The sequence below is a fragment of the Bolinopsis microptera genome, chromosome 2 (genome assembly GCF_026151205.1).
Source record: "Bolinopsis microptera isolate Bmic1 chromosome 2, MBARI_Bmic_1.0, whole genome shotgun sequence".
Lineage (NCBI taxonomy): Eukaryota > Metazoa > Ctenophora > Tentaculata > Lobata > Bolinopsidae > Bolinopsis > Bolinopsis microptera.
This window is the reverse complement of record NC_087073.1, coordinates 12,162,982-12,181,947: the sequence shown is the minus strand read 5'-3', so window position 1 is coordinate 12,181,947 and position 18,966 is coordinate 12,162,982. Positions and strand designations below refer to the sequence as shown.

Genomic DNA, 18,966 nt, shown 5'->3' with positions numbered 1-18,966 from the left:
TCGTTTCATTTACTCGAAATAGTAAAATTTACAAAACAAACCCTCAAGAAATTGTCGTAGTTCAGCAACACTATAGTACCCTACCACCCTCGTCTAGGATTGATTTAATTAATTAATAATAATTTGTACAGTTTTTATCAGTCTCCATTTCGAATCAGGCATTGGCTTGATAATTGCTTGTACACGATTAATTCGATTCAATAGATTATGTCCATGGTCCACCTTACATTTTTAAACGTTTACTGAATTCTATTTCTAGAAATAGAAATTTTCAACCAAATTTCCTACAAGGAGTCATATTAGAATGTAACAGACCAGAGACAATCACATACTCCTCGCATCTTCTCCTCGCAAGTAACAGACCCCACCACTCCACCGCTAACAGAGCTCAGGACCATGTCAGGGACATCCAGGGACTACACTGTCCCCTTAACATTCGCTCTAGCTGGAATCTCAAACATGTTCTCAGGGACGATAACCCACCCTATAGATGTGGTTAAAGTGAGGATGCAATGTGATAATCAGAACAAAGGGATCTATCAGAGAGTTACCCAGGGCTGTTCCGTGGTGCTACAAAGGTTGGTATTACAAATATTGTCCCTAATCTCTATACTCCGGGTGATCTATTCTCCTTATATTACAGAAATGTAATTGCATGCTTTGTTAATATTTATATTTGAGACGGTTCAGATGTTAGAAAATCTGAACACACATTGGTGAGTTGAAATTTAAAGCAACATATATCATATCGCTGATATATTCGCTGCAACATTACTCCTCCATATCCCGCAGATTGCCAGAGCTGAAGGACTCCGTACCTTGCTTACCGCGGGGTTGTTACCCTCTCTATGTAGAGAAGCAAGCTACAGCACTATCAGGATGGGTGGTTACGAGCCCGTCAAGAAGATCATAAGTCCGGGAAATGAAGTTTTACCACTCCACAAGGTAAATATTGAGTTACTTGTGGAGTTAATATGTTTGTCTTTAATCCATGTTGAACTTAAAGTAGGGAGGCTTTTGAGAAATTTCTAAGAGTTCGAGGGTCTGATGTTTTTCATGCCTGCTTCAGTAAAAATCTTAATTTAAAATCTCATTTCTTGATCATTTTTACCAATTTTTCCCCAGAAAATACTTGCGGGAGCAACCTCTGGTGCGATCGGAGCCTTTTTGACAACTCCCTTTGATCTGGTCAAGGTCCGATTGCAAACTGACATTCAGAGGAAGTAAGTGATTCGTGGGAGATATTTATAATTTCCATTCAAAATAGAATTGCTTTTCATTTGAAAATATTGTTGCCACATTTCCCAAAATTTGTTCGAGAAACGTAAGAATGTCCGGTTAAACACCATTCGACAATCACGACTCCGCAGGTTACCCAACATGTTTGTTCTTCTGTACCGAATCGGAAGAGACGAAGGAATTCTCAGGGGTATGTGGCGAGGAGTCGGACCTAACATAGGAAGAGGAACATTTACAACTGCTGCACAGGTAAATAACTTGATTATATCCACCCAAACTACCACCGGATATTACCATTTAGATTTCCAACCATACTTGTAACTTTATGAACCAAAGTTTTAGTTTCTAAGGCAAATTCTGTATAAGTTGCTTTAGCAACTAATTTATGTATCTATGACGACTGATTATTTTGTAACCATGTAGCAACTACAGCAAAGATAACCGGAGGCTGCCACCTCTGGGTCACTATTATGTAGTTAGTTGTTTAAAATTAACAAATATCTTGTCCAGATTCCATCGTACGACCACTCAAAACACTTCCTGTTAAAAGTAGGCTGGCTCAGAGAAGGTCCAGTACTTCACTTTATCTCGAGCATATTCGCGGGTTTTTGTGTAGCAACCGCCAATAATCCTGTTGATGTGGTGAAGAGTCGGATGCAGTCTGAAAACAGAAAACCAGGAGTTGCCGCAAAATACAAGAACATTCCTCAGGTGATTAGGTGATAAGATTGAGCTGTTTGGCTGTTTTGGCTGCGGGCACTTTTTAAATTCAGTAAACTTTTTAAATTCTATAATCTCCATTATAAAATAAAATTTCACGTAGTTGTTTCAGATTATTTTTATTTGGCCCTTACATTAAACTTTTTTGATTAACCCAACTTTTTAGTCAGCTACAACTCCAACTTGTTTTTTTCTAAGTGACTGATCTTCACAGGTTTTGTTACTGATAATAAGAACAGAAGGGGTGAAAGGGTTGTACAAGGGCTGGTTCCCTAACTGGGCAAGAGTCGGACCTCACACTTGTATGACATTCTTAATGTTCGAGCAACTCAGACGAATATCTGGCATCAAACCCCTCTAAAAGTCTATTTGTATTTACAAGGAAGGGGGTATAAGTGGAAGCGTGACCACGAAACCTCGTTTCCACCAATTTAAGGGATAACCTGAGTGTGACATAATTTTTATCAAATATGACATTTCAATGTTTATATTATCAGTTCAGGATTTTTAATTTTATCGGGATCTATCTTTACGCATTTCAATGATAATTGATTTATGATAATCATTAATTAGCTGCCTTTTACCATCATATACTCCACATTAGGGCGTTCACAAATGATATGACTTTCTGAGGGAAACTGTTTTTTCAGAAAGTAGCTTAGGCGGATGGTTGTTAGGTGACGACATTACAAATTTAAAAATAAAATGAATCTTAGGTGTTTCACAGGCGTTCATTTTATCGATTACCATGTTATTATTATTATAAAACAGGATCTTACCGACAAAAATGATTCTTAAAATACCTTAATGCGGTAAACTGTACCCTTAAAAAGATTTTCCCAACATCTGTTGCATGCAGCTATATCTCTAATTTCGTTCAATTCATGCAAGTTGTCCATTTGCAAATTTCTACTACTTAAATCACTTCTTAAAACCGATAACAAGTTCATTCTAGGTCTCCCCAATCTACCAATGAATAAATTATCTGATTCAATTGCAAAAGAGAGAGCCGTTTGGGCTGGGGTGTTCTCCATACTCCTGAGAATGTGTCCAAACATCTTCCACCGCTGGTGTTCAATACGCTTGGATAACTTTTCAACTTTGCACCGTTCATACAATTCTTTGTTGCTTATCATACCTTTAGGCCATTTGATGTTTAAAATGGACCTGCGGTGTCTACGATGGAGTGTGTCCATTTTCTCCATGGTTGCTTTCTTAGGACTCCAACTATTTGAGTTGTAAATCAATACAGATACAACTTGAGCATCATATAACCTCAGCTTTCTTTCAAGGGAAATTTTCTTACCGGACAACCATACTTTTCCAAAGTTCTTAAAAGCAATCTCAGCTAGGATTCTCCTTCTTTGAATGTCCTTCTCAGTGCAGAGTAAGGAACCTAGTGTAGTAACTGTTTATTGATGTTGAGAGATTTGGGCGAAGGATAAAGAATTTAATCGAATCTAATTGTTAACTATAAGTTAAAAGATATACCAACATAGGAGAAAATGGTTAAATGTTGGTATGTGACATACCAAGATCAAGAAAGGCCGAAATTTCGGAGATTTGTGAACGTTTCAGTATCATTATTATGTTTTTACTCCGGTGATTTATACTTTAAACTTTATCTTCATACAAACTGACAGAAGAAGCTTTGTTATTTATACGTAATTTATTACGGCTATTAAATTCAAATCGGGAATTCATCGTTGTACAACATCAGTATCTGACATATTGACGAACACGAATCTGCACAGATGTCAGCCATCAAAATTTACCCCCTTCATGCTAAACCACTTCTCATCCCGAACCCACTTCCACAAAGATGAATCCCGTCTAACAAAACCGCGTGAACACAAGTCTCACTTGTTTAGATTTTCATTCTGATAACAGTGAAATGCTGTAGCCAGTAGCATGTAGTGCTGCATGTAGTGCTCCAAATTACAACAAACGAAGAAAACGTGCAAACAGCATGCTTATAAGCGCGCGTCTGCGCGGCAAAAATACAGCCTCCGTTACAAACTTAAATCAATTTTGTGTCATCGCGCGTTCCAAATAATCAGACTCAATTTTTTACAACAGAAGGACTTTTCACAAATCTGCTCCAAATAAAAAGTTTGACCTGTTAAAATCGTCACTGGCTAAATTCCTTAAAGAATTCCCCGACACACCCCCTACTAAAGGATACACCGCTACTAACAACAACTCAAAAAGACCCCAGCGGAGTAATAGGAGGACGTACTTGATACTGTTGTCCTGAAGCGATCCCAGCCAAACCTACTCAAAGTACTCAAAGTAAGTAACTGACCGACAGAATTTTCTTAAAATTCTGTCGGTTAGTTACATTGTCTATATCTCTAGATGAGTGCTTTCCAGTGGTACCGAGGCATATATCTCGAGATCTGAATGGTAGATTTTCTTTGAACTTTCCAGATGGTTATATGGTAATAAGAAAATTAATCTATCCAAGTTAGGGTGAATTTCTATATGCCAAATTTGAGAGGAGATTTTATCTTGTGTTTGAAGTGATATCTCAAATTTGGCACATAGAAATTCGCCCAAACTTGCACAGATTATTCGTCTTATTACCATATAACTATCTGGAAAGTTTAAGAAAATTCTATTAACTTTCGTAAAATATTGTTCCGTGGAACAAGAATCTCTTGCATTTGCGATACACTATGCCCTCTCGAATCTCTTCGTTGACACTTTCAAGTAACGTACAGAATTCCAGGAATTTCTTAGGAATGTTTCAATATTTTTTCAGTATGTTTTACGAACAGATTGTGGACCATTAGCAGACGCTTGAAAGTAAAAAGTTCAATCAAGACTTTTATTTCTGAGAAATATGGACAAGTTTATGTGATTCAAATGATACTTCTAAAAATAGCCCCAATTTATTCTGGCTACGAGTGAATGCGTTTTGTACCCTCTCAATTTCTTAAATTTCGTTGAAGCTATTCGTCAGAACCAACTACTAAGCCGTAAAGACCACCGCTTTGAAGCAAAGAGGGTGGTCCAATGTAAATCTACAATAGTTTCTGTTAAAACATCCAAGATAGGTCTACAAATCACATCAAAGAGAGAGAGCGGGTATGCCTGAGTTCTGTCGTTATCAAAGTCTATGCTGACAAGCCGGCAAAGAGCTGGGACGCCATTTTCATTATTATGCTGCAAAGAATCACGTAGGTGCATCTTTAACTAACATGTTCACTGTTCAGCGTTTAAAAGATAACCAAACGGACGTGATAAGGATTAGGAGAACACCTGTGTACATATCTTCTGTTGGAAGGGAGTTATTATTCAGAGAGGTTGATCTTACCAATCCAACATAACTAAAACTACGTTTCATCACACTTTCGTTGAACACGATAGGGCTCAAGAAGTCAATTCTAGGCCTTGGTCTATAATTTCTGCTAGAAATTTTCACCAATAATGTACTAAATTTAACGAGGGAAACAACATTAACCATTTTACACAGTCTGCTATTATTCGTTCCAAGTACAGAGTGACGGGGTTTTGTTATCAATTATTGCAGTTAGATCAGGGACCGCATCACGAAAAATACCGTCTAGTTAGGACAGAGACAGCATTACTTAATCAATAACGTAACCCATCACGTACCGTCTGGCTGGGCTTTTCAACGAGGAGACATTATAAATATCGAAACACAATTATTCACTTGTGGAAGACTTTCATTGAAAAAGCACCCAACAATATAGACTTAAAGCCTACGTCGACTGCCGACAAAAACTCGTTAGAGTTGAAGACGTTCTGTAGGAATACCAAGTTTTATAACTTTGGGGTAATTTACTGGCTGTGATATGCCGTTAGTTGCTAAATGAACCTGCCAGAGGAAATGAAGAATGTGATAGACACAGATACTATTAGGTTTTACCTTCCATGAAATGCCATTAAGCAAGAAAGTATCCTCAATAAGCATTCCACAAATTATTAAACCTCACAGCAAGGATTTGTTTAGATAATTTCAGGAGGTTGAGTTTAGAATAATCTTACATGATAAGTAGCTACTTACCTCGTTTCAGTTAAACTAGTTGTACACTGTACAGTATATGACTGTCTGGATGGTTGCATGCATATGCAACAGATTAGATTCAAAGGATGATGTCATTTGTCAACTGTTCAGCCCAAAAGCAAAAGTTGTGTTGCTTGCGCATTCTCGACCCATTTTCAGTGCCAAATTCATGAAAAATTTATGCATACGGCAGTAAATCCGCTCTATCAAATCTATCAGCTATAATTGCAAGCGCTCTCTCGAGTCTCACCCGAAATCATATCTCTAGTCATACTGCCAACCTTAATGTCAACACTTATACCAAAGCTTACATACCAGGATAATACATTACAGCAAGTTTATTTTATCCCTGATTCTGTTAATAACAAGGTTATTATTTGCAAAATCACTCAGACTAACCAGGAATCTCAGTGGAAATTGAAATACTGATCCGCACTCAATCCGCAACGTCAAGTTCACCTACAGTGGATTACTGAGGGTAAACAATTTCTGAGTTGAAATGATTTTTTTCTCCAACCTCACCATTAACAATCGTTTCAAAATTCAAATTATTCATCTCTCTCCACACTGGTCAAAGAAAGGGAGGACACGGCACATATTACACATCCTCACATTGATATAATGCAAATGGGGGAGCACAAATTACTTCTTAACTCTCCTTAGCTTTTTGTCTTCAGAGAGTGTGAGGCTGCTTCACAATCCCTCGCCGTCAAAAGAAGGATTATGCTAAACATTTTCTTTTGTTGCGGGAATGTCATACATTATGATTATTGTCGAGGGTGGGAGCAATGACTTATTAATGTTAAATTTAACTTTTAATCATTTAACCATTTTGAGGGGATTCCGTGATACTCAAACGAAGACAAAAGGTCGAATTTAGATAATGTCCTACTCTGAGCGAGGGGCTTTATCTTCTTTGATTCCTAAGGGTGAGTCAAATCGCGCCTTATAAACATATTGTCTTTATTCTTCAACTAAACAACGAGCTTCAACTAGATTTAACAAGAGCTGAGCTCAGTAATCACACACTAGCTCGGGGACAATGTGAAGGAGATCACTTTGTGAGGCAATAATTAAGTTCATGAATTGATTAATTAATTACATGAATTTGGCGGCAACAATTGAGTGTTTAACTCACTTAACAAGCCCTAACTTTTCAAACATACTCCCAGATCAGAGAGATGAAGTGGTGTCCAACTTCAAAGAAATATGTAGACTTTTCAAAACCATGATTGGAAGTCTGCAATTTGTAGATCTAGATACTGGAGGGAGGCTTTGTTTAGACACGTGACAGTGATCGTTGATTTTGATTGGTCAATATTGGCAGCTGATTGGCTAATCAGGCAGCTGATTGGCTAATCACTGTCAGTTTCAAGTGTCAGAAAAATATGGTTCACCTCCCACTAGTATCCAGATCTAGAATTCTTACTGATTTTAAAGACGCGGAATATTTGAAATGACGTTACCAGGTAACGTTTGGTAATATTTGGCATGAACCCTGATGAGCCCTAGCACATCAAATTAGCCACTTGTTTACATTTCAGGTATGTCGTTTACAGAGTTTTACAGTGTGAACAAACGAGTAACCACTGGTCGCCTAACGAATAACAGTTTTCCGAGATGGTTTTAAATTCCATATCTGTTTTTAACAGTTTTGTTCTGTGGAAAGAAAATAAATTTCATAAAGTTTTACCCGTCTATGTTTTAATGGAGTAACATTTTAACACCAATATTGAATTAAATTTTGTCCCAGAAAATAACGCGACAATGATAACGAAAATCATGACTGTCCATTTGAGCTAAAATCATCTGCAGGGTGTTGGTAACATGCTCACTGTAGTTTATTTAAAATAATGTATCAGCAGGCAAGTGTGACAGGCAACATTACAGTGACGGTAGTGATAGAGTACGAGTTTAAATTGTGTTAGCCAACGTCCCATGAGTTTAATAGGTACCTCCTCTGTTTTCCTGTAAAGTTGTAACAATGTTACAGTATGTACGTGCTAGCTGTGTTATTGTGTACTGCAAGAGATCATGGTTTTAACTCAGGGCACCACACACTGTAAAGAACATGACACATGACCATGACAACGTGACCTACAAAGTACAAGTTGCAGTCTGAAACTCCTGTCAGGCGCGATCAGATTATCTCAAAGCTAAAGTTAATGGTGCATCTGTTTAACAATTAAAGGGTGTTCGAGAGCGTTCTTACCATACAATCACTTAGAACCTGAATTAATTCCCAGGCTGATGGCGCGATCTTTGGGTTTGAAAGACTGGCATTGTGGTATGACATACCGCTTCATTGCATATGAATGCTCATCTGGCAAAGTGTTCAGACGCCTGTTAAGCTCTGGTATGTCATTAGTGTCCGTTATAGTGAAAAGAAGGAGCGAGATAGTGGATTGAACAGTGTGATGATTAGTTAGACTACCGTCTAATTTTTCCATTGTTATCGAAATTTAATGATCGAAACAGCCCGAGAAGAATCAGGCCTCGCAGGGGCCAGACCTCAGGCAGCCTCTCAGCCAACAATTCTGGTTGGAATTGCTGTCGAGATAATGCACATTTGCATGTTGTGAATAGTGCTATACAATACACATATAACAGGCTGGGTCACAACCGACCATGGCTTGGTAGACATGATAAGAAGACATGATAAGGAGACATGGCCATGAGTTCTTAGTGTCAATGTGAACCCTTGTCTTAAACCTAACCCATTTTCATATCATGTTAAATAGAGAGATCTAAATTCTACCGAATTTGCAATTTATATATAATTTTGGAAAAATGAAACAGCTTTTATAAATTTTTCCAAACAAGCAATGATAAATAACATCAGCAAATATAGTACAATTTTCAAAATAACATATTCATCTCAATTCTATATATCTTTCAATATCAATGCTCAAATTCTTTTGTGCACTGACACTACCAGAGGGCCGTAACACGATTTATAGCCCTTTGCTTGAGCAGTAAAACCTTAATATTACATAATAATTTGTCAATAAAAGGTTCAATATATTGCAGCTGCCATATCTTCTTCTCTGCTCAAGAATAAGTCCATACTATCCGACGTAACATATTTTAATAAAAAAAGACTTGCGAAACATACTAAAAGATTATATAGCATGTCAAGAACGATAGCTTCTGTGACAGGAGCAGGTAATATCGATGGCCTATATTGCTGATTATTGATTTAGTTCTGTCAAAAAACACCCCATTTCATCAAGTGAAGTGGTGACCTGGATATATAGCATTTGACACATGAAACCTCTGAATGTGACAGCTTATAGACTAAACTTAGACCCACTTTAACGCAACTATAGAAGCTAGCTCTATAATATTTCTATTAAAACTGTCGGCAATGCCGGCTGAAGTCGATAATGTTCTTATTTGAGGAAGGCAGCCACATTTTTTCCAATAATTGAATAGAATGAAGTATTCATAATTGCTATAATAGCCATTCCTTTCCCTTTGCTCATACTCCTAAGAAGATCTGTTTCCAAATATTTTCGCCAAATTGGCAGATATTAGTTAAAAATCTTAATACTTGCAGACAATTGACAAATTGAAATATAATTACTTCAAAATCCAATATTGAATCTTACACTGACAAATAGCATTAAACATTCGTTATAACTTATTATTCTTCTCCTCAAGAAATACTGCTGTCCAACATAAAGCAGTCAGTTTAATTGACATTTACCAATGAATAGATAAGTCTTCAAGAGGTCTTACTTCAGTCTTATTTCATTCCGGGAACACCTTTTTAAGAGTGCACTTCACACACATGAAAGGGAAGATGCTGACGCTGGGGTTGATCTCGCCGCAGCAGGTCAAACACTTCATATGACGCGACTCCACGAGTTTTTGTCGGTTGAGAAGAGTGAGAGCGGTGTCCTGGTTCCTGGAGAGGAGGAGAGGAGAAGGTTCCACTCTCCTCTGGTTAGTGGAGGTTATCGAGCTGACTATCTGCTCCAGGAGGGACCGTTGTCCGGTGCCGTAGTTCAGGGAGGGTGGAAGGAGAGGTGGGACCATGAGTGAGCTCCCGCTTAGAGACGGATGTGAAGGGAAGATAGGGGAGGTGGAGAGGGAGTTGGAGAGGGAGTTGGAGAGGGAGGGGGCGAGAGGAGAGAAGAGTCGAGAAGGTGGCGTCAAGAGGGAGGAGGAAGGAGGGGTGAGAAGGGAGGAGGAGGGTGGTAGGTAGGTGGTGGAGGAAAGGGAAGTGAAGCTGCTTCCTTGCGATGTTGACATCATAGGTGGCTGATTGAGGAGGTTGTTCCGCTGGGATGGTGGCGAGAGATTTGCCAGAGAGATTCTTGGTACCATTGAAATTCCAGACTCAGGGAAACTGGCTGCTGAGGAGACGTATGAGGTGGATATCTGTGGGGTGGCAGAAGTATGGGTGGGGTAGGACGAGCTCGCTACCAAGTTTATCATCGGCTCAATCTTCTTCTCCTCCAATTTGAGCTGCTTGCAAGGTGACTCGACTACAGCTGGGTAGTTATGTGCTATCCCTCCTCTTCCATCACACGGTTTTGGGGCTATGTTCACGGAGCAGTGATTTGCAGTTACTCTGTCTCTCTTTTCTCCAGCAACCGAGCGTGACATTGAATTCTTTGATTCGTTCAATTTTCTCAGTCTTAACTCATTCTCCTGAAGAATTATTTATTATTATTATTATGTACGTTTTTTTCACGATAAGAGAAGTTTTTTCATAATCCAATTCTCATATTCCGTAAAAAATGTTTTAAATTAATTATACGGATAATTGATTCTTACGATAATCGTGGGAGAAATTGTCTTATCTTGCCCAAGGAAGGTCCTTTAATGTTTTGTGCATGATGTCAAAAAAATCGTAACACTTTTCTTCGGAATTGGCGAAATTAGTTCAAATTTTAGTTTCGATAAGTACGAAGAAATGCCAGCATTAAAAAACAAGTACCAACCTGAAGCCTATGTTTGATCATCTCGATTCGAGCCTCGGTTTCAGGAGTGGCTGGTTGGGTTAGTTCACACCTCAGTTCAGTGGTCAGCGTCTCCTGGTTATTTTCAAGGAGCTTCCTTCTGCCAACCGAGCCCAGTGGTCGACCCCTCCTGCCATGACCAGCTCTGTCTGTAAAACATGATGGTCAAACTAACGATCACACTACAAATAATAATACCAGAAATGGAAATGTCGTCAAACTGGAGACATAACATAGATATCGAAGAAATAAGATACCATTTCAACAAATGTTCCACATGAGTTTACCTTTTGGCTGGGATGTGTTCAAAGCAATTGTAACTGGGTCCAGAAAAGACAGGAGTGGTTTTATGTGTCCCACGGGGGCTGGATTCGGTGAAACGCCTACAAACATGATGTAATTTACTAGATTTCGGAGAAATATAAACGTTTTTCTCTGAATAGAACATTAATAAAACCTGAGATAACCATAACCGGCATGTGCAGCGCGTTATTGATAAAATACCGTGAGAAGATTTTTTGATTCCGTTAAGACTTTTACTGCTGTGGCCCATTGATTAATTTACTGTAGTGGTGGTCATGAATCAGATGTTAAAATTCGAGACAAGAGAAATTATATATTATATGGGTACCGCGAGTGAGGTTTTAATGCTAAATATGAGAGCAACGCCACATGGGCTATAAAATTAGGTAGGATCATTATTATAAAAAACCATTGTGCATTGATGGATCACAGTAGGAGGTCCAATGAATTTCAATAAAATTATCCACAGCTCATTGAGCGCATGATTACCGTAACTCATTAGCTCTATAATGAGTGTCAGCTAGGTATAACGTACCGATTCCGGACCAAAGAGGGCCAGCCTTTCCGACTTTGTTCATGACAGGCCGAGTAGATAACTGGTGAAGTAGCAGCTTCTGGAGCGGTGTCAGGTCCATCCCTCTGAAATTATATTAGTAAATATTTAGTGATTAGTCGTCACGGGGTACGTGTTAGTTTGCTCTGTTGTGTTCGAGGGGAATGCTAAGTGAATGATTATAAAAACGTAAGGTGTCAACGATTAATCAAGTGTGATTTTATGCTTTTTGGGGGAAATCAATGAGGACTGAGGAACAGTGGTGTACAACCCTGCTGAGGAAACAACTAGAACTCCAAACTGACTACACACGTGAGGCAGGTCATTGAGCATGAGGCAAAGGTTCAAGCCTCCAGACTGACTGCAAAATAAATTCAGATTATGCGTGATGCATGGATTCAAACCTCTATACTAGCTGCAAAACTGAATACTGATTCAGATTATGATTTATTCATTGATTCAACTTCAAGCGTTTCGACTTCACGCAAGAGTAATTTAGATTATGCGTGATTTCAAGATCCAAACTAGCGACCGACTGGCTGTCAGTATCCCAACTCCATTAACCTTGAATGGAATTAAGATACGCTCTCAACAATAGCACTCCCAAAAGCGGTTTCACTGGGTACTATATTACTATGTGCATAATGCACATTGCACATTGCACATTGCACAGAGCATTACAAAGTGAAAATGCAAGGAAACTCGAATGTTACACGTATCATTAAATTGATATGGGCTATTCCCTTTGTTCTGGCAAAAGTTCCGCACACATTGGGACTTCCGCGAAGTTTCTCGATGTAATCCGACTTATATGACCCTAAATAACCTTCTGATAGGAGTTACACACTCATCTTGGGCATTGAAATGGTCAGAATCATAACATTGAGTGGGGTAGAGCATAGTTTAAAAGTCTTCAGACTTTGTTGAGTTATTAGGTCAGACCCCATTTTTACGCTCTCGCGAGTAGCGGTTGACGCACTTAATTCACGATTCTCAGCTTCTGATAGGAGTTACACACTCATCTTGGGCATTGAAATGGTCAGAATCATAACATTGAGTGGGGTAGAGCATAGTTTAAAAGTCTTCAGACTTTGTTGAGTTATTAGGTCAGACCCCATTTTTACGCTCTCGCGAGTAGCGATTGACGCACTTAATTCACGATTCTCAGCTTCTGATTGGAGTTAAACGCTCATCTTAGGCATTATAATGGTCAGAATCATCACCTTGAGTGGGGTAGAGCATGGTTTCAAAGTCTTCAGACTTCAGGTTATTGAATAATTAGGTCAAACCCTATTTTTACGCTCTCGCAAGTATGGTCAATGCAATGATGAAAATATTTTAAAATGAACTTTAATTAATCGCAAGGAAAAAGTTGTTTTGCTAAGAAAGATCAGTAAAAATTCACTAAAACCTCTAGGAACATGCTTCACCCCACTTAATGTGATGATTCTGACCATTTTAATGCCCAAGTTGTGAAGATGAGCGCTTAGCTCCAATCAGAAGCTGAGATATCTTGAAATAAGTGTGATAATTGTTACTCGCTAGTCGACTGCAAAATCGGATTTTTGGCGATTTCTCAAAAACTAAGTCTCCTAGTCCTTAAATATGTTCATAGCACTAAAAAACAAGCATCTTAGGCACATTTTGGTTCATGCCTGAGTTCTATATCTCAATCAGAAGCTGAGATAATCTATAGTGGGGGTTGTGATATGGGTGCGGTCAAAAAGGGCGTGATTCCGAGAAATGCCCGACTGGTGAAAAAGTTTACCCGACTAAATAGTGTTATTTGCAGGGTCATATAAGTCGGATTACATCGAGAAACTTCGCGGAAGTCCCAATGTGTGCGGGACTTTTGCCAGGTCCAGGAATAAAATGGAAATGGGACACAATGTTTGTTTTTGCAGATATTGAATTTGTACTGGGTTCACGTGATTCCAATGAGGCAGTTAACAACAGTTTATTAAAACATTGGATGTGTTATGTCTGCATGTTTTAACTGGTCAACATCTTAATAATTTGTTAACCATGATCACCAGAGCCACAGTCTCTCTACTTATATTTCACAATTCACCGAGTTTAACAAATTAACAATTTAGGTGTAATGTGGTGTTAGTGTAGTGGTGTTGTGAGAAAATTGAGTTGTTCTGAGATATTATGATAAAAACAATCAGTTTTATGAGATAATTCTGGTTTAATAAAATGAAATAAATAAGATAGCATAGAGTGGGTACGGAGTAGAATGAATGAAAGATGAAGAAAGTACACACTACACACCTGTTCTCAAGAGATGACGTGTCCCCCTGGAGGAGGGCGAGGGCTAACAGCAGATCGTTTGAGGGTAAGTTCTCTCCGCTGGAAACTGGGATTGAACCTAAAAATGAACAGAGGTCAATAATACCAGTGCCCGCAGTGCATAACTTAACTTGAACGTTGCAAATTTTACTGCTACTGAACAGCAAACCAGGACAAACAGTTTCCTTTGCTCATCCAAATGATTTTCCAAATCTCACTAACCGTTAACAGTCGAGACTAGGTGTTCAGAGTTTGTGTTTCTGCTTGTTGAGGAAACCAGTGGGGAGGAGGTACTGGTCAGTACTCCGTCCGATGTAGTTAAAATATCCGTCCCAGAGGCTAGGGTACTTCGACAAGCGTATTCCATCATTCAGTCTAATGAAAAGAGTGGTCAGGTAAAATACTCTTTAACACGAATAATAGTTAAATTGTTAGACTAACTACCAATTCCATTAGTCAATAATTTGGATTTGGGTGCAGATTTGGAGAAAGCCATTCTATATCGACTAGATGTAAAACTGCTAAACTACCTAGTGGGATAGTGCACCATAATATATTCAGTAAAGGGGCGTTTAACTTTAAAAGGTGCTTTCGAAAACCAGATGCTCAGACATCCGGGATATTTGCCAATTAAATTTCAAGAATTCAGAGTATTCTGAAAATCTTTTTGGAGACTACAAGTCCCGGTCAAGCTTTAGCTACTCAAGTACTTCCTTACCAAGTGCTTGGTATGGAATGCAGAATCTAGATAACTCGCGTTATCTCATCACGAGATACTTTGTTGTGTTCTGTATTTTCTGATAACTTCAGCTTTTTCTCTTATATTAAACCTATAGTCATTCTTGCTACCATAATCACTCAAAAATCAATTTACAATCGTGTCTTGAACAAATTGCCGATGCGATCACTGATGGACTATTGTAAAGATAAGCAAATTATTTAGTATAATAATTCTACAACAGGAATCAACGACAACCGAAATTACAAGACAATAAAGTTAAGCTAAAAATGACCAAAAATCATGTCCATGAAATCCAAGGACTTTCGAATGCTACAACTGCAACGTTTAATCTCTTTGTTTAATTAAAAGTGTTTTATACAAAAACTAAGGTTGTTTTGCGATTATCTTAATTAGCGAAGAACAAAAACATAATGTTAATATGTATAATAATAATAATAAGAGCTATATTAATTTGGGGCAATGCTGAAATTTGGAAAGAGACTATTTGCATGGCAATATCCTTGTCCAAAAAAATAGACGTATTGTGACTAAAGATGTCAAGACACAATTCTCACATACTTATAAAAATTTGTGAGAATGAGATAAGGGTGTGTTCTGAGCGCGTCATCACGTCGCAAGCAAACCTCTTTAAATTGAATCCTGAGTCAACTCAGAAAAAGTCAATCAATAAGTTGAGTAGCAGTCTGGAGTTCCCCGGACAACGCTCAAAGAGTGTCTGCCCACTCGAGATTAATATCACAAACGCCGCCCAAGTTCGTTAGCTTGGTGTTTAAGATTTACACCGGTCATGGTAATTAGAAAATAACGCTGAGCATTTAGACAGTTTTTTTGGTTTAAACATTATCAATATTTTACAAAGTGGATAATGTCAGGTGTCAAGTGTTAAAGGGTGTTATCGCGCCCTTATTTGCATCTGTTTGACAATGACCGGTGTTAAACAAACAAACGTGTTGTCCACCACAAACTAAAATTTTTCACCGAAGCACCTGTAAGTGGAACAGCAAAACCAGTATCGTCACAACTGCAACGTTGAACGTTTAATCTCTTTGTTTAATTGAAAGTGTTTTTATACAAAAACTGAGGTTTTTTGCGACTATCTTAAGTGAAAAAACAAATACACAATGCTAAGAACATGTTTCCACCATGATACTTTCAGTATAATGAAGCATACTTTGGCCAACTAAATTCTCTCCTCGACCTAGGTATTTATTATTCTTAATGACCACTTCAAGATAATCGAGTTTCAATGTTGTATAAAACCGATGAAAATTGAAACTTGGTCTCAGTTTGTACCTTCAGTTGATACCAAAGACTAACGCGCTTTGGTATCATCCAGCTAAACTGTGGAGTGTGGGGGTGGTACTGGTAGTCAGCCTCACAGGAACTATAAAAGAAGCAATCGTATTATAACGAGCAAGGAATATCACTGGAACTTAAAGTGATGTGGCAAACAACTTATTTAATTTTAAAGTTCCTGTGAAATGGTTGGCTTATTCTGCACCACAAAAATTGGCACAAAAATATCAGTCTAGAACTGTCATATTTTAGCGGTAAAATCAAAGTATTACAACAGGGTATTTTAGCAGTACAAATCAACTATTATAACAGAAGATTTTAGCGGTACAATCTAAGTATTCTAACAGAGGCACCACAGAACCAGTGCTGGCTAGTTACAAGGTCACATGATCAACCAGGGCCTGGTTCAGGTTTAAATCATAATGCTTAAATACCTGCCCCCCTCCTAGTACTCCATAAATAATAATAGCGTCGTAATTAATTAAAGTATTTTAATCAGATCAGATGGTGATGGGTCGCCTCTCTCCCTCCCCTACTATAGAGGTTATGTAAGGGTGTAGTGTACTGTTTAACTCCCTGTGTATAATACTTGGATATCAACGTCAGTAATCAACTTGATTTACTTGTAGGCAGGTTTATGTATTTAGGTACGAGGGTTTTTAAACGGTACGATATCAAAATATTGATCAACAAGAATAGTGCGGTCATGCAGGCGAAGAAAGGCAGAATTTGAAGAGATGAACTGCAGAAAATTTGAGTTCATCGTTACTGTAATTAAAACTTGATTAATGAATCGCTGATTTAATGATCTGTTGATTAGTAAGAATAGTAATAAGTCATCGATTTACGTATCAAAGATTACTTCAAGAGATTTTAATTAGCTAAGCAGTCTTACGCAATTCAAAATAGCTTGCCAAAATAATGACCATGTCCACAATGTGGTGTGCCATGAACAAGACCTACTAAAATTAAACACAAAGTTCCAAGAATTTAGCAACTAGCCTCGAAATAATTTGATTGAATCTGATTAAAGTAGCTGATAATTCGTGAACGGAAGACGAGTAGGTAAATTAAATTTCAGCAGATTTCCGCACGATGCCGCCACACGCTAGACGGACAGGTCGTACCAATGAAAATTGAGGTGTTCTCCACCAATAAGACGTGAGATTTGGTCACCCAATGAGGGCGAGGCAGTGGATCCTGGGAGTGAGTCACGCGAACAAGCCAGCTCATCCAATCAGACAAGAATATGAGGTCACGTGTTATTTAGTAAAAATTGTAAAAATCGGCGCCCGCAAATTACATTTAAAAGTTAAATCCACAAAATTAGTAATAATTGCGATCCAGGGTGGTCTAATTCTAAATTGAAGATCTTTTACTGCAGCAATATTCATATTGAAACTATGTGAGGTCCAGGATAAGGAAGATTTCTAATGGAATTTGGGCGAATTAAAATGGGAAATAAGTTGCCGCAGATTAATGAAGCAGGATCGTGCTGCGATTTTAACATGGCGAGAAATCACGATGAGCAGATTTCAACTTTACTATTATAATTAAAACTAACAAGACTAAAAAGTTTGCAAATTTGATTTGAGATTTTGGTATGAGGGCCGGGCTGGGTTAATTCGATAGCAAGTCCGCGTATCCAATCAGACTAGATATTTGCTCAGTAATTTTTAAACAGAACCATTTTGTCAATTTCATTCGACAAGAGGTTCAAAGCAGTGGATAAATAATATTTTCTGGGTTTCTGATGCAACCATTTAGTGGAGTTTAACTCATTTCAATCACGGGACGAACTATTTTGCAGCTAGCCGACATTGTCAACACTTTAAACCAGACGTCTTTATCCATCGTTTTTGATTTGAACTAATGAAAATACAATATAAAATATGATATGATCATTATTGGGAGCTGGAATTTATATGTTTATTCTTATGGCCTTTTACGTAGCATATTTATAAATTTCGAATTGCAGAGTTCAGACATAGACAACCCAAACGTCCGTGATTCGATATCTTCAATTGGTTCTAAAGTAAAGTGGTAAAGCACGCGAATTATTCAATATTCGCTCCTCATGATTGACGATATACCTTAACACCACACTTATACTTTTAAATTTTTATTCGCTCTTCAGCTCCTCGACGCAAAATGAAATGAAATTTTACAGATTCTTGATGAGACAAACTAATCACGAAAGAAAGATCGGGTCATCATAGCCCTGTAACACTCAGGCTAAAGTTTAGAGAAATACAAATATTCTCGTCGTAAATACAGCAGCTAGTATTGCTCTGAGCAGTAGGCCGAAAATTGTAATGAAAAGTATATCAATTCGGTGATTGATTTCATCAAAGCAACGTAGTTACGATAGATCTACAACAATGTAAGCAAACATCGGCCGATACATATATTTATCAATATTGAAATGAAAATATATATTGTTAGATTCAATTTCATTTGTAAAGGTCGGCATATCGATGGAGGCAGAGTAAGATCATTAATTAAATTAACTCTCAAGAGCTATTTATATTTACTATTATAATATACCCTCGTGGTTTACAAATAATGCTCCCAAGGAATGCCTCCTAATAAATTAGTGCCTTTGCCGTAAATACAAAAGAGTGGCAATCATAAAAATGTGCATTTCATTAGGATTATTGGTAGCGTTGTCCAGAGCTCACGTGACTCATTTGCCGGGTTTTACGAACGGGTTCTCTAGAGACGAAATAACGTGACAAGCTCCAAGAAGTATTGTGACACTGCTCCATGAACTGACTCCTTATTTGAGCATCACGTGAACTGACTGTGGCAGTGTGAA

General features: G+C 38.1%; 2 protein-coding genes across 2 annotated transcripts; one reads left to right on the top strand and one right to left on the bottom strand.

Annotated features, from left to right (window-relative positions):
- The first annotated feature begins 803 nt into the window (after positions 1 to 803).
- LOC134811483 (mitochondrial substrate carrier family protein ucpB-like) lies at positions 804 to 2,705 on the top strand. The gene is made up of 5 exons (XM_063818326.1): positions 804 to 945; positions 1,126 to 1,223; positions 1,371 to 1,488; positions 1,750 to 1,950; positions 2,174 to 2,705. The coding sequence occupies exons 1-5, from the start codon at positions 880 to 882 to the stop codon at positions 2,318 to 2,320; spliced, it is 630 nt and encodes a 209-aa protein (XP_063674396.1). The 5' UTR covers positions 804 to 879; the 3' UTR covers positions 2,321 to 2,705.
- Positions 2,706 to 8,796: 6,091 nt separating this feature from the next.
- On the bottom strand, positions 8,797 to 14,487 carry LOC134826573 (uncharacterized). The gene is made up of 6 exons (XM_063838992.1): positions 14,333 to 14,487; positions 14,093 to 14,189; positions 11,801 to 11,904; positions 11,250 to 11,345; positions 10,945 to 11,111; positions 8,797 to 10,651 (listed from the first exon to the last, which is right to left on the bottom strand). Exons 1-6 carry the CDS (start codon positions 14,478 to 14,480, stop codon positions 9,746 to 9,748), a joined length of 1,518 nt encoding a protein of 505 aa, XP_063695062.1. The 5' UTR covers positions 14,481 to 14,487; the 3' UTR covers positions 8,797 to 9,745.
- Between the last annotated feature and the right edge of the window lie 4,479 nt (positions 14,488 to 18,966).